Below are 15,312 nucleotides of genomic sequence, written 5' to 3' on the forward strand. Positions count from 1 at the left end.
GGCAACAGAAATACTTTCATCCACACATAGCCCGGCTGTGCAGAAAAAAATCATTCCATGACATGTCAGTTTTACCCGATTTTTCCTAAACTTTACGTAGTCTGAACCAATCTAAATCCACTGCTTTAATGTTCATTGCTTCCAAGTCGTGTAAGTTTTTAGTGTTTGGTTTCCTATTAGACTCGGATTTCTTCCCCTCTGCTGTGAATTCGGCCCACACTCCTGGATTTCCTTCTCAGCCTTTTCCAGACCAGGTGTCTCCAGCTGTGCGGGGGCAGTGTCTGGGGTAGCTGTTGGTTGCTGTTTGCTGCGGGGCGTGGATGTTTTGTTGCTGGTCGTTATCTCTGTGGGTGTCTTTTGGGCTATTCCCAGTCTGTTCGGATGTTAAACTCGTCTCCATTGAGTGGTGGAGATGAGTTTAACATCCGAACAGACTGGGAACACCTTAAATAAAACCTTTAAAATTTCTTTCCCAAAGGCAAACCTTTGAGTAGAGAAACCTTTCTGAGCAGAGAAATAAGATTTAAAAGAACCAGGATGGGTACATTTTGCAGCAGTGCAGTCGCAGGCAGCCCAGAGTGTGGGTGTGAGTGAGCCCCAGGGTGGAATTGTGCCGCGGTGCTCCCCAGCAGCTGTGGCAGTGCAGGCCCAGCCAGCGCTGGAGCTGCAGCAGCGGCAGCGAGGCTTGGCCGCAGTGGCTGGAGGTGCCAGGGGAGGGTGGCCAGGATTCCCGAGGGTTTGAGCAGAGGATCTGTGGGCAGGCCCAGGGGCTTGGCCCGCTGTGGAGCCCTGGCTGCTGCTGCGTTGCCTTCAGGGCAGGCTCAGTGGGGCTCCCATGGTCCTGCTGCAGGCGGGAAGTGCAAATCTCCGGGGCTTCAGAGCCCCTGAGGCCAGGCTGAGGGGTCCCCCCGTGCTCAGCTGTGCTGGCGGCTGTTTCTGGCCTCAGGGACACTTGGCGTGGGCCCCTTGGCCACCAGTGGTGCTGCTTTGCACTCCTTAGGCAGGAGCCGATGGCCTGGCTGGGTGTTGGCAACAGCAAAGTCCCAGGGCAGGCTCTGTGCCAGCCCAGCTTCCTGGGGGAGAGATTCCACAGGAGACAGGATTCTGGCTACAGCCTGCCTTACATTTACATCCCTTATTTCCACCCTGCACTAGGTGGAGAATTGCCCAGGTAAGGAATTCCAGACATGAATTCCAAGGGAGATAATTGAATATCTGCCTTGGGTCTGGCTCTTTTTCTTGCCAAGGCCAATGGCAAAAGCTGTACCCATGGCATCTTGGTTTCCATCTCCGGCTTCCAAAGGTGTTTCTTTATTTCCCCATTCATTCTTTCTACCCAACCCGAGCTCTGGGCTTGCCAGGGGTTATGGAGGTCCCATTGTATTCCTAAAGCTACCATAACCCCCTGAAGGGTCTTTCCTCTAAAATGAGTTCCCCATCTGAATCTATTGCTTCCACAATCCATTATCTTTGAATTATTTGTTTTAGCAATAGGTTAATAAGTGATCCAGTGCTTGCTGAAGCAGTCAGAATTGCTTTTGCCCCCCTGTTAGGTGCCATGGTGTCAGCAGAAGATTTTGAAGCCTTCCTGCTCAGGGCATTTCAGTGCCAGGCTCTTACAAGCACCCACAGCTCCGCGGGTTGAGCTGAGCATGGGCCGGTGACCTGCGCTTTGTCTGATTCCCCTTCCTTAATAACAGCCTGTCTTGTAGCTCTTTTCCCTCCTGCTGCCCTTGCAGAGCCATCCACAAACACATTGTCTCCCTCAGGCCGGGGAATGTCCCATCAATCTCTCCCAGCCTGGCTCGGGAGCTCTGTCCCTTGAGTGCAGTCCTGGGTTCCTTGCCAGCCCCTCTCCAGGCTGTTCAAACAGGAGGCTGGGTTAAACCCTTGCCCTGTCCTCAGTTCTGAATCCTCCTGTGCCACTGAACAAGTTTCATACTGTAATCACCGAGCCCTGCTCATCCATTTAGAGGCTCTTCTGGTTGTCAAAGCTTTAACTTGATGCCAGACTTGAACTCTAGGAGATCCTCCTGTTGTCATCAGTTTTCAGCCTCTGCTCCCACGGAAGCTGTGGCTGCACAATTCTGCAGACAATGAGGCTGCTCTCTGGCCACTGGGTTAAACATTTTAGCACAAGAATTCCTTTGGCAAGACCCTGTTTAACGTCCACCTATAATTCAAATTCTTTTTCCCTGTCTGGAAGGCCCAGGCCACTCGCCTCAGTTAATCTTAATTTTAACACTTGAAAATTCTGTGTTTCCTCCTTGTGTCCATCCATCCAGTTTGTTGACTGGCAAGATAGGAGTGTTGTAGGGAGACATCCTTGGCTCCAAAAGCCCTGCCTTTAACAGGGACTCAATACCAGGCTGTGAGCCCTTCCTTCCCTCTCTTGGAACAGGGTATTGCTTGTCCTGGTTGCTTTAATTTGTAGAGGCTCCATATCTAATTTTCTGTATTTCCCTGGGGCTGCCCACACTTCTGGGTTCACTTCAGCATAGGCCTTGTCAGACTTTTGACACAGAGGTACAACAGAACTAGCCTCTGTATCCCTTTTTACAGTATTAAAATCCAGCTCTCAAACTCCTTCCTAGTTAATTACAATCACAGGAAGAAGAAAAAGAAATTTATTTCAAACCTATCCCCCACAGCTTCTAATAGTGGTTGAACAAATCATACCTGCTCATCTTTCCCACTCATTCCCTTAAAAATTAAAATATTCCTGTACTATTTTCCCCTTTAGGTCTAAGATTCAGAGCAGATTGAGAGGCCCCTGTGTCCATCAGGAAATGCCTCCTCTCAATGCAGACCCACCTGAATGTTCTCAAGGGCTCCAGTGTGGAGGGTCCCTGGTGTGATGGGAGCTGTGACAGCCCTGCCAATCCATGTCCATCACGGGCTGGACTTGCTGGTCCTGAGGGTGCTGCTGTCTCTGCTTGCAGTGTCCTTGTGCCCTGCAGCCGGAGCCCTGATTCCTTGCCAGGGGCTGTTTGGGTGGGCTGTGCCCTGCCGAGGAGGGCAATGCCTCTGCCGGGTGCTTGTGGCCGAGCCGTGCCCTGGGTGCTGGGGCCCCCTTGGGCCCTGGGGCTGATCCCTCAGGGGCTGTAGGAGCTCTGCCCTGGCCTTTGCCTTCAGCTTGGCCTTTTGCTGCTCCCTTCTTGCATTCACCTGCTGGGCCTTTGTGCCCAAGTGCTGCAGGGCCTTCTTCTGCCCCTCCTGCAGCCCCCCTCAGTGCCTGTGGGTGCTTGTCTTGCTTTACAAGACAGGTGTCTGCTTGGGAAGGCAGAAAAAGCCCCTCTTGGAATGGAGAATGCAAACCCCCTCCCTCTTAATTTTTAGGATAGTGAAATCAAGGGGCTCTCAGGCAAAGATATGGGATTAGGAATAACGGTTCTTTACTAGTGTGTATAATATAATAATAGTAGTGTGTATCAACAGCTCCGGCAGTGACAACAAACAGAGCCCGGAGCCGGTCCCGGCCTTTCGGCTGCGGCGCTTTCCCCTTGGGTGCAGTTCCGGGCACGGCCGGCAGGGGCGCCGGTGGCTCCCGCGGGGCGGGGCAGCGCATCCCTGCCATGGGAACCTCTCTTCACGGCAATAGAGCAATCCCTTCATCTAACTCTTTCACTTTTTTACCTTCTGTAGCCTTTCTCCCGTGTTTTGAGAAAGAATTTGGAGAGGGCTGCCTTTTAACTGAGCTCCTAGTGTTTCGATAAGATGCTTCCTGTAGAGAGAGGGATTTTCCCTGAACAGCCGGAGCTGTGGTTACCAAGGGGACGTAACTCAGAGCAGGAGGGGTCAGGGGAGGATATCCCGCCGAGGCTCGGTCGGAGTGTGGGCAGGGTCTGCTGCCGGAATGGCCAGAGGGGGATCTTCCCGTGGAGGCCGAGCCGGAGCGTGGGCAGCCCCCACATGGCTTCTGGCGGCTGATCCGGCAGCTCCCGGCAGAGAAAAGGCAGGTGGGAGACCCCGGCAGCAGCAGCGGCGCTGCCCAGCGCAGCTGGCACGGGCAGGGCAGCCGGGGATGGGATGGCTGGGACCCGCCCTCGGTGCGGTCGGCGCGGTGACCTCGGCCCACGCGGCAGGACAGAGCAACCCCATCTTGCCCAGCATGGCCGGCAGAGCGGCCGCGGGCCGGGCAGTGGGGCCAGGGCACACAAATTCACCGCCAGCGCCGGGGCAGGTGGAGCTGCCCTGGGCAGTGAGCCCGCACCTGGGATGGAAACCGGGGCAGGCGGAGCTGAGGCGGGCAGCGAGCCGGGACCCGGGACAGGCGCCTCGGCCGCCAACGGAGGGGGCAAGAGCTGCAGAGGATCCCACTCTTTCTGACTTTTCCTCTTGTTCCCCTCCCTTTCATTTCCCCTTTTTATTTTCTTGGTTTTTTCCTCGGGTGTTTCTGATACTTCAAAGATTTTTATTCTCCTAAAATCTCCTGTCTAACATATGGCATATTCTCTTTCTTCTAGATTAAATGGGTTTTTTTCCAAATAAATCCAGAACCTAACAAATCTAAACTGCTGCTTGGATATTTTGAAATGGTCGGCGAGCTAACTCATGACCTCCTAATGTTGTTTTTCTCATCACCTTTTTATTTATCCTTTGGCAAATTAAGCATCTTTCAGTGACTTGCTTTGCTACACCAAAAATCCCAGTGCACCCAAAATTCCTTAAAAAATGATCACACAAAGCTTGAGTACGCCAGTGGGGTTTCTGATGCACGTCTTCTAATCTTTTCCTAGTAAGCACATTTTATTAAGTAATTGTCTTCCATGTAGAAGTTTCTATTTCCCTGATTTATCTTGTTCATTTCCTATCTTGTTTAATTCTTTTTTCTCGGCTTCCCTAAACTTTGGAATTTCCAGTTTTTCCTCGTTTGGAGTTAATATTAACATAACTCTTTCAGCTCCATTTTCTGCTGCATCCTTATCTTTGTGATCTGCCCCCAGTTTGCCCAGTTTGCCTCTCCTTTGGCCCGGGCCGGGTTCCCCCCGCCCGCAGCGGCTGGGAGCAGCCGAGAGCCCCGCGCTGCCCATGCCGACCTGGCCCGGCTCCATGGCCGCTGCTGCCGCGGGCTGCGAGGGCTGCGGGAACGGGGCACCGAGGGTGTGGCTGCTGCTGGGGGAGGAGGAGGAGGGAGGGAAGGGCAGGGATGGAGGGGGAGGAGGAGGCGGGTAAGGGGGGAGGAGCAGGGGGTGGGATGAAGGCAGAGAGAGAGCAGCGATGGAAGGAGGAGAAGGAGGAGGGGTTAGGGAGGAGGAGGAAATGATGGAGGGATGGAAGGGGCGGGATGGAAGTGGAGCAGGAGGTGGGGATAAGACAGAGGAGGAGGAGGAGGAGGGGGGATGGAAGAGGAGGAGGGGGAGGAGAAAGAGCAGTGAAGGAGGCGGGGTTAGGGGGGAGGAGGAGAGGGAGGTGGAGATAGGACAGAGGAGGAGCAGGAGGAAGAGGAAGAGGCGGGACAAAGGCAGATCAGGGCTGAGCTGAGGGGAACCACGCGGTCTCGATCCCTGCCTGAATTCGCAGCCCCCACCTGTGGGATCATCGCCCCCCCCCCCCCCCCCCCCCCCCATGGCGCAGGTGCGCGGGGAGGGGGGGCCTGGCCTGGATATCCCGGGGGGTCCCTGGGTTGGGTTTTTGGGGGGATGTTTGGAGAATGAAGAAGTCCAAGGCTGAGCGGAAAAGGGCCCTCGGGGGGACATCGGGGGGTGGCGGTGGCGGCTGCCGGCAGAGGCAGCCTGGAGGAGCAGAGCCCTGTGTGCCCCAGGAGGCCAAAGTGGGGAGGCCAGAGAGGGGGGAGCGCCGCCATTGGCGGGAGCCTCAAGAGCCTGGAGAGGGGCAGGGGGGACTCCTTGGAGCCACTGCAGCCCAGAGCAGAGAATGAGAGGAGAAGGGAGCCCGGGAGCCCAAAGAGCCCCGGCATCCCGAAATGGGGAGAGCCAAGAGGGGGCAGTGCATCCCCTGATACGGCCTGGGGGGATCTGGTTGCCCTTGCCTGTGGCACGGAGGCAAATCCCATGCTGTCCTTGTCCTTCCTCGCCCAGAGCAGGAGCTGAGCATGGAGAGCAGGGAGGACAAATGCCCGCGGCAGAACCTGGTGGCAGAGGCCGTTTTGAGCGGCTCCACGGCGCAGGAAGCCAACAGGGAGGAAAAGCCCCGGAGATGCCGCACAAGGAGGGGCTGCAAACGCAGATGGCGGGGATGTGAGGGGGAAAGAGGCAGCCTGGGCCGGGAAGGCGGCCGGAGATGGAGCCAGAGCTCGGAGCTGGTGCTCCATGAGCAGCTCCATGATGGGGAGAAGCCCCACATCTGCGTGGAGTGTGGGAAGAGCTTCAGGTGGAACTCCGAGCTGATCAGGCACCAGAGGATCCACACTGGGGAACGGCCCTACGAATGTGAAGAATGTGGGAGGAGCTTCAGCTGCAGCTCCAACCTGATCATCCACCAAAAGATCCACACTGGGGAGAGGCCCTACGGGTGTTCTGAGTGTGGGAAGGGGTTTCAAATCAGGTCCCATCTCCTCCGGCACTATCAGAGTCACACAGATGAGAGGCCCTTCCAATGCCCCGACTGTGGGAAGGGATTCAAGTACAACTCCGACCTTGTCACCCACCGGCGCATCCACACTGGGGAGAGGCCCTACGAGTGTCCCCAGTGTGGGAAGAGCTTCTTCAGGAGCTCTACCTTGACCCGACACCAACGGAGGCACCGGTAAGGGAAGCCCTGCGAATGCCCCGAGTGCGGGAAGAGCTTCGTGCGCTGCTGCAGCTCCATCCCCCACTGGAGGAGGCACTTTGGGCACAGCCCTGGTCACTCACATTCCCTGTGATCCATGTTGGGAACACACCTGGCTGCTTCTCCTTTTGGTTTGGCCTGAATTTTTTTCCCTTCCCCATCTCTTAGCAGTTCAAAAGCCAAGAGGGATTCATCTGTCACTTCAAAACCACTCAAATCTCACTGAAAACAAATGAATTTTAACCCAAAAGGGCTCAATTCCACCTCAAATTCCTTGTTCCCTCCTCAAAAAAACTCAATCCCATGGCAAACTCACTCCATTCCACAGCCGCCAGGGTGAGATGGGGTTGGAAGCAGACTGGGAGAAGTGCGATCATGTGGAGCAATGGGATGGGGATTGTGTGGGCCTGGCTGTGTGGGATGTATTTGATAGCAAATAAAAATTTCTGAGTTACTGATTTCTGTCCCATTCTTTTTCAGGCAATTTTGTTTGCGGTGTCACCTTGTCAGCTGAATTAATTCCCATAAGAATCCCTTTTTTAAAATCATCTAACCCAAACAATCCCAAAAACCAGTATCCAAATAAAACCACCCGCCTGCATTTAATTTTTTTAATTGTAATTTAATTGTTTTAGAGTATTTAGGGGTGTTATAAATTATTTGGTTAAAAGGTATGAGAAATTATCATGGTGTTTGGTTTTGTGTTTAGTATATTTGTAATATGAATTGTTTAACTAAGGTGTGTTAGATTGCATGTTTGATTTTTTAGATATTTTTTATCTCAAGTATATTAGCCATCGAGTTAAAACTTTCAAAAGGTATTTCTTGATATATAATTTGTTTATTTATATACATTGGTAATATTATAGTAATAGTTGTTGGTTTGGTTTGACTCATTGTTGGAGTATTGTAAAGAAGAGTTTAGATTTTCATATTTTATTTTTATTATAATTTATTTAATTTCAATTATTATTTCTTTGTTTATAATTTTATTGCAATTTGTTGAGGGGAAAGGAAGGAAGTTCAAGGGCAGGAACATTTTTTCCTGGCTGGGAACTGGAATTCCAGACCCTGGGAGTGTGTGCAGGACCCCCCAGACTGGGATCAAAGATGGGCTGGGATCAAAGATGGGCTGGGATCAAATACGGACTGGGATCAAATACGGACCGGGATCAAATACGGACTGGGATCAAAGATGGGCTGGGATCAAATATGGGCTGGGATCACATGGATGGGGATCCTGTGCATCAGAACCCTCCAGACCAGGATAGCCTGAAGTGGGATCAAATATGGACTGGGACTGTATGGACTGGGATCCCAGGGACTGGGACCATATGGATCAGGACCACACAGACTGGGATCAAATATGGGCTGGGACTGTTTTTTAAAGTAACTTTGTTCTATAGTTTTTATTTCTGTTGTTAATTAAGCTCAGTGAAATAGCTGCTTGTGTTAAACTGCCTGCTTGGATGGGATAACATCCAATGCACCCAGGATGAGGACACCTGTACAGATCTGCCAACTATCAGCACTCCCCGTCTGAAGGCAGAGTGCAGCAAGGCCCAAAACCTGGAGGTGATAAAGAGAAGGAGCCAAAACCACAGCCAAGAAACACACATGCTCTGAAAAGGCAGACCCAGGGAGGGGCCATGTAAAATCATTCCTGGAATATGTAAAGTAGTTTATGGGTATGCATGAGGCTCTATGAATATGCACCAGGCTGATGTAAGGGGAAAGGTATTTCAGGGCGATGCAGATTCCTTGGTTGTGGTTTTAGTCCATTCTTATCACCTCCAGTTTTTGGGCTTTGCTCCACTCTGACTCTGAGAAATTTAGGTTTTGGGATTTTTAGTATGTTGTGGATGGAAGCAAAATGGAGGGCACAGTGTTTTGTCCTGGGTTTCTTCTTCATGCTTCTTCCTTCTTCTTCATGCATTTGGGTGGCTTTTTGTATTTGGGCAGAAATTCCACATTTCAGGCTCTTTGGGATCAGTTATTGGGTTAAAAGGGAAAATAATCTAGGTGTCAGTTCCTAATTGGATAGTTTAGTCTTAAAAGACCTTGGAACAAGAGATTGTTGGCCATTTTGTGCCTTCTAATGAAAAGCTGCTGAACTCCCAGTAATGAGGCTGTTTTACTGATAAGAAATAATAAACACTTGAGTCTGAACATGAATTACTGTCTCAAGTGCCTTCAATCCAGAGCCAGTGAAACCGACAACTGGTACCCCACAGCTTGAGGTAGTGCCAAGGCAGAACTTGTTCATGCTCTTTTCCCCTGGTGATTTTCTACTCCCGTCCAGACTCTGATAGCAAAGCCGTGCTAGTGACAAAAGATTGACCTTGGCATCCTGGGGCACTTTCTGGGTGGGTGTTTGAATCTGCTTTTCCAGGCCTCGGGCTGAGCAGGGTGAGGCCGAGGCCTGGGCCCCTCCAGGCGGCGCCGGGAGCGCCCGGGGCAGCGGCGAGGGGCGGCCCTGAGGGGCGGCCCAGGGGGCATTTCCCCCGAGCGGGCGGGCGGGCGGGCGGCGGGGAAAGGCGCCCTGGGCACAAGGGCCGGCACAAGGGCCCCGGCTCTCTGCAGTGCGGGCGGCCCAGCGCCGATCGCTGCTCCCGGAGCCGCTGCCAGGGCCGGGTCTCCTCCCCGCCGCTGACCCTGCACCTGCAGCGCTGCCTCCGCCTCTGCCGGGCTCCCCGGCACGGACGGCAAGGACGTGGACACGCTGCAGCAGGGGCCCAGCAGGGACACCCAGATGGTGCCGGGGCTGCAGCTCCTCTCCTGCAAGGAAAGGCTGACACAGCTCGGCTTCTTCAGCCTGGGAAAGAGACCCAGCCTTGATCCAGCTGCGGCCTTCCAGTACCTGAGGGCAACACACAAGAAAGCTGGACAGGGACTTTGTACGAGGGCAGGCAAGGACAGGACAAGGGAGCATGGATCCAAATGGAGAGAGATTAGGTTTAGGTAAGGGATTCAGAAAAAAGACTCTCCTGGAACAGGTTGCCCAGAGAAGGTGGGCATGTCCCGTCCCTGACAGTGTTCAAGGCCAGGCTGCATGGAGCTCTAGACAAGCCGGTCCAGTGCAAGGGGTCCCCAGCCACAGCAGGGGCGTTGCAGCCATGGGATTTTCCAGATCCCTTCCAAGCCAAACCATGCCACGACTCCATGATTCTGGGATACTTCCCTTCCTCATCCTCTGGCAGAAAAAGAAACTTGGCCCCAAGTTCTACACTGCAGACCATGTCTTTTGGCAGCCTGCAACTGTGTCAACAGAGGATGAAAAGAGATGACATTACTGACACGATTTTCCTTTTCTACTTGAAAAGTAAATGCTCTGCTCCTGTCCACTCTGGCAAAATTGTCAGAGGAGGCAATTGTTCCCCATGAAAAGCTTGGTCTAATGCAAAGAGGTAAGAAGCCAGAAGCCAACAGTCTTCGTTATTGCTACGTTGTTTTCTTTGGTTACTTCTCTAATAGGAATGACTTTGGAGTGTGATTTGTTTGTTTCTCTCTTTCGTTCCTGACGGCATCGCGGTCCCCCCACAGCGCAAGGGCGCCCTTGTGCCCCTGGAGCTGGTGCTGCTGTGGATGGTGTCGCGGCCTGGCTTCCGCGGCGTCATGAGGCTCCTGGACTGGTTCGAGGTGCCCGAGGGCTTCGCGCTGCTCATGGAGCGTCCGCAGCGCTGTCAGCACCTCTGGTACTTCCTGCACGAGCGGCGGTTCCTGACGGAGCCCGTGGCGCGGGGGCTGTTCCGCCAGGTGCTGGAGGCCATGGGGCACTGCAGCAGCCGCGGCGTCCTGCACCGCCACATCAAGGCCGAGAACGTCCTCGTCGACCTGGCCACGGGCGAGGCGAAGCTCATCGACTTCGGCTGCGGCACGATCCTCCAGGACACGTTCTACACCCGGATGTCAGGTGAGCCCAAAGCCGGGGCCCAGCTTTGCAGTGGAGTTCCCCCCTTGGCTGGCAGAGGGGGAAGAGGGAGGAAAAGAAGGAGGCAAGGAAGGAGGGGGAATCCATCTTCAGCCAGCTGCAGCCAAGTTGCTTTTTGGCAGGGCAGGGCCTGGCTGTTGTGGAACGGGAGCTGGCTGGGAGGGAGGGAGCAGCATGGGCCTGATGAGCTGCGCCCGTGTCCCATGGGAACGCTGGAGTACAGCCCACCGGAGTGGATCCTCTTTGGCTGCTACCATGGCCAGCCAGCCACCATCTGGTCCTTGGGCATCCTGCTCTATGAGCTGCTCTGTGGGCACCTTCCTTTCCACACCAATGAGGACATCGTCCGGGGCCAGCTCTTCTTCCTGCCCCGGGTGTCTCAAGGTGGGGATGCGCCTTCAAGGCACGAGGGGAAGAACGGGGTTGGGAGGGGTGGCTGGCACATAAGCGTCCTGCTCTTGCAGCTGGTGAGGAGGTGCATCTCCTGGGCTTAGCTGGACGAGGTGGCACCTGTGCCTCTGTGCTGGTGTCCTCCGCAAGAGAGGATCGATAGGAAGCTTTTGGCTGCAGCTCTGAGCACTCCTGGTGTGGCCTGGGCACTGTGGAATGTGGGAGAGCATGGACAGGAGCCTTGTCCCGCTGAGCTTTGTAGACAGTTGGCTGGCTGAGAAAGGTCACGTCGACATAATACCCCTGGTTAAGCAAGAAGGAGAGAAGTCTAGGAGTCAGCAGTCAGTGTCCATATAAGGCAAGGACATTATGCCCTTGATGCAACAACAGGATAGGGAAGAGGCTCTTTTGCCAAAAATATGAAGAATAGTTTCAATAGAATAACCACAAGAATGCAGAAGTAGGCGTAGTTGGCCGATAAGTAACTAACCAATAATGAGCACTCCTTTGCAATATGTATGAGCTTTATTAACACCAATATAAATATGTGTGACTATCATTAAAGTTCGAGACTTGCTGATCAGTCATATTGCATGCCACATTTCTCCCGCCGATCCAACACAAACCCAAACTCCAGCCCTGGGATACTCTATAAAAGCCCCATGGCCCTGCCTTTGCCCTGTCTTTCGGGGGTCAGAAATGGATTCTGGAGCTTTCTGAAACCCAGACCCGTCTCGTTTGTTCCTGGCACCGGCAGCTGCAGCCTCCCTGGACACCATGAACTCTGGAGAATGGGGGCAGCCAGTGGGGACAGGTCCTGGACTGCAAGATAAGTGTGTGTTCTGTTTGCCATCTGTCAGTGGTGGGGCAGTTATCTTCTGTTCATTGGGCAGTTTCTCTCTTCCACAACCAATCCTCCCTCTGGGGAGGTGTGTTCCATTAATAGGCCATTAATTATTAATTATTAATCTTCTGGTAATGGGCCACTGAGTGTCACTGCATGGCTGATTAAATGACATCATCCCATTGGGAGATGCTCCGCCCAGGGGGAGGAGCCAAGCATTCCTACCTGGACAGAATCTGAGATTTGGAACACTGTAGGCAGCCTTTTCCTCCTGGATTCCCAGAGGAGCAGCTGTCTTTCTTCTCCACGGGATTCCCAGAGGATCAGCCTTTTCCTCCTGGATTCCCAGAGGAGCAGCTGTCTTTCTTCTCCACGGGATTCCCAGAGGATCAGCCTTTTCCTCCTGGATTCCCAGAGGAGCAGCTGTCTTTCTTCTCCACGGGATTCCCAGAGGATCAGCCTTTTCCAACTGGATTCCCAGAGGAAGGAAGATTCCCAGGCCCATCTACAGCAGCCCTGGACCTTCAGAGGAAAACTCCACCCTTCTCCAGGATCCCTGCTCCAACAGAGCCACACCTGGCACTGCAGGAGGGCTGCAGCCACCACTGAATGGGACTGCTGCCAGCACCCTGACCCACACGGTGTCAGGCCCTGTTCTGATTCTGTCAGTGGGGTTTTTTTCATTTGTACTACTGCATTTATATTTTTAATTTTTCCTAAAAAAGAACTGTTTTTCCTATTCCCATATCTTTGCCTGAAAGCTCCTTAATTTCAAAATTATAACAATTCAGAGGGAGGGGTTTACATTTTCCATTCCAGGGGAGGCTCCTGCCTTCCTTAGCAGACACCTGGCTTTTCAAACCAAGACAATAACAAAGTTACTTGAACACCACAGATAGAAAATCCATTTTAATCTCTGCAAAAAGCCAATATTATGTGTCCATAACAATAAACCTCTTGCTGAGTGATGGTAGATGTCAAAGTAACTTTGTTATAAAGATATAGTTTTTATTTCTGTTGTTAATTAAGCTGTGTGAAATGGCTGCTTGTGTTAAACTGCCTGCTTGGATGGGATAACATCCAATGCACCCAGGATGAGGACACCTGTACAGATCTGCCAACTATCAGCACTCCCTGTCTGAAGTGAGCTACACTTTGGGAACATCTCATGTTTCATGCATGCAGTGGGTGACAAGATGATTTAAAATGCTAATAAAATAAACAAGAAAGGTCATTTTTGTTCCTCAAAATAACAACAACAACAACAACAACAACAAGTTCTGGTTTAATGAAAGGTGGAATCCGTTGCTCTTAAGAGCAAAGATTCATAGCTGGAATAAAGAGTGTTCAGCCCAGCTGTTTCTACTGTGAGGCCGTATTTCATCCCCCCTGAAAGTCCTTCATGTTTGCACAGAAAACTCTCCCTGCACAGCCCAATGAATTCCATCACTTCAGCTGGCCAAACAACCACTGTGGTCAAGTGGGGTCTGAGCAGCTTCCAGGATCCCAAGCAGCTTCAGAAGCTTCATTTTACACCTCCTCTTCTCCCAGTGAATACCCACCACCACCATAACTGTGGACCCATAGCTGTGGATCACTGGCCTGGCCAGCACAGGGCTAATGTTTGCATCAGCCAGGAGGAGCTGCTCTGCCTGGCTGTCTGTCTCAGCCTCAGCCCTGAGACCCCAAATGCCTCCATTCTGGCCCAATCCTTCCTGGTGCTGAGCATAAGAACTCGTGCAGACAAGAGCAGGGAGGGAATCTCCCCAGCCGTTTATCACCTCAGCAACAAGACCTTGGCACCAGGCTGTTATCTGTAGCAGAAAGCAGCAGCAGAAAGGAGACACCAGATCACCAGCCCCAGGCCATGGTCCTGGTGCTGTCCTTACCAGTGATCAGTGTCTGCAGCTCTCCAGGAGTTCAGGGAGCAGGGATGCTCCTCACCATCTCATCTTACCCATGCACCCAAAGCCACAGCCAGCTGTGTGCTCCTGCCCACCAGCACATGCCAAGGCACAGCGTGGGATTCTTGGGGAGGTGTCCTCTGCAGGGCCAGGAGTTGGACTTGGTGATGCTTGGGGGTCCTTTCCAGCCCAGGATATTTTGTGATTCTAAGGCTTTGGCCAGCCCAGGTTTCAGCCACCTCCCTGATCCAGGTGTGATTGACCCCAAACCAGATCTTGCCTCTGTCTACCCTCCAGTGCAAGGAACATGTTGCATCTACCCCAGCCCCCTGCTTGTGTCTGATGGATCATGCTGACCTTTTCAACATATTTTTTGGAGTATTAGAAAACATTATCTGACAAAAAGAAAAAAAAAAACAAAAAAAAAAAAAAAAAAGAAAAAGAAAAAGAAAAAACAAACCAAAAAAACCAACAAACCAACCAAAACAAAATCAATTTGGGTAATGATGGTCTTTTGTTCCAGCTTATCCTGCACCAAACTCCACAGATGGTAACTCTGAACATTTCCCAGACCTTCACAGCAGAGCTTGGAACTGTCTCTCTGATTTCTTGGTTGTTTCATGACACATGCATTTCTCCTATATAATCCCAGTGTTTTGCTTAGAAGCCATATTATAACTGGGAATCAATCATCTTCATTTGAACATCTAGGACAGATTCACACATCATTTCACCATTAACTAGGATAGACTCAGCCTTGCAGATCTTTCAGGTTTTAAGCCTGGCTGTGTTGTTTCAGTTCTTTGCTGCTGCCTGTGTTTTGTGAAAAAAAAAAAAAAACCAAAACAAACAAACAAACAAACAAAAAAAACAAAAAAAAACAAACCAAAAAAAAACACCAAAAAACCAGACATTTGGACTTTCTGTTGCGGCTTGAAGAAGAACACAGGTTGTTTCATCACTGTTGTGAGACATGTGTTACCCGGCTCATTAATTCACAACAGTTCTTGTTTTCTCTGCCTTTTTCATGCTGATGTGAGACATTTGTGAAGTCCAGGGTTGTACTGCAAGTGATTAATGCTGCAGTAAAGTCTGATAAACTGAGATTCCAACAAAAAAGTGTGAAAAATGTAACCTCTAAAGTTCTGAAAGCTCACATGTGACAAAACCCATAAATCACCCCAGAGGCAGTCATTATGGTGAGTTACTAACTAGATTATGCAGCTGCATTTGTCATCATTTCCCATTACGTAGAGAATAAACCTGTCAGCCTGATTTATGGCAGAGGGCTCCACAAGATGGGAACTGGCACCTGTACTGTTCTGTGGAAACGATGAGAAATGCTGTGTGTGCTCAAGTGCTGAATGGAAAAGGAAGGAGGGGAGATAACTGTTCTTTGAAGGCACTGATTCAGGGACAAAGACTTCAGAGAGGAGTCATGCTTACTCCCATGGGATGGCAGGAAGAGTATCCACCAACCTGTCCCAACAGCAGCAGCAGCATCAGAATGC

General features: G+C 51.8%; 2 protein-coding genes and 1 pseudogene across 2 annotated transcripts in view; 2 read left to right on the forward strand and 1 right to left on the reverse strand.

Moving 5' to 3' along the window:
* Positions 1-15,312, reverse strand: part of LOC139603897 (zinc finger protein 436-like) — a 450,855-nt pseudogene that overhangs the window by 246,117 nt on the left and 189,426 nt on the right.
* LOC139603880 (zinc finger protein 436-like) overlaps positions 1-15,312 on the forward strand; it is a 249,248-nt gene that overhangs the window by 24,437 nt on the left and 209,499 nt on the right. The window lies entirely within an intron of this gene.
* The window catches only part of LOC139603868 (zinc finger protein 850-like), an 81,780-nt gene that overhangs the window by 23,751 nt on the left and 42,717 nt on the right, over positions 1-15,312 (forward strand). The window contains exon 3 of the mRNA XM_071454873.1: positions 6,347-6,653. Coding sequence (XP_071310974.1) covers positions 6,347-6,653 — 307 coding nt within the window. The remainder of the gene's footprint in view (positions 1-6,346; positions 6,654-15,312) is intronic.

This window comes from Agelaius tricolor, unplaced genomic scaffold, assembly GCF_023055355.1.
Source record: "Agelaius tricolor isolate 1412-34295 unplaced genomic scaffold, bAgeTri1.0.p SCAF_42, whole genome shotgun sequence".
NCBI classification, from domain to species: Eukaryota; Metazoa; Chordata; class Aves; order Passeriformes; family Icteridae; genus Agelaius; species Agelaius tricolor.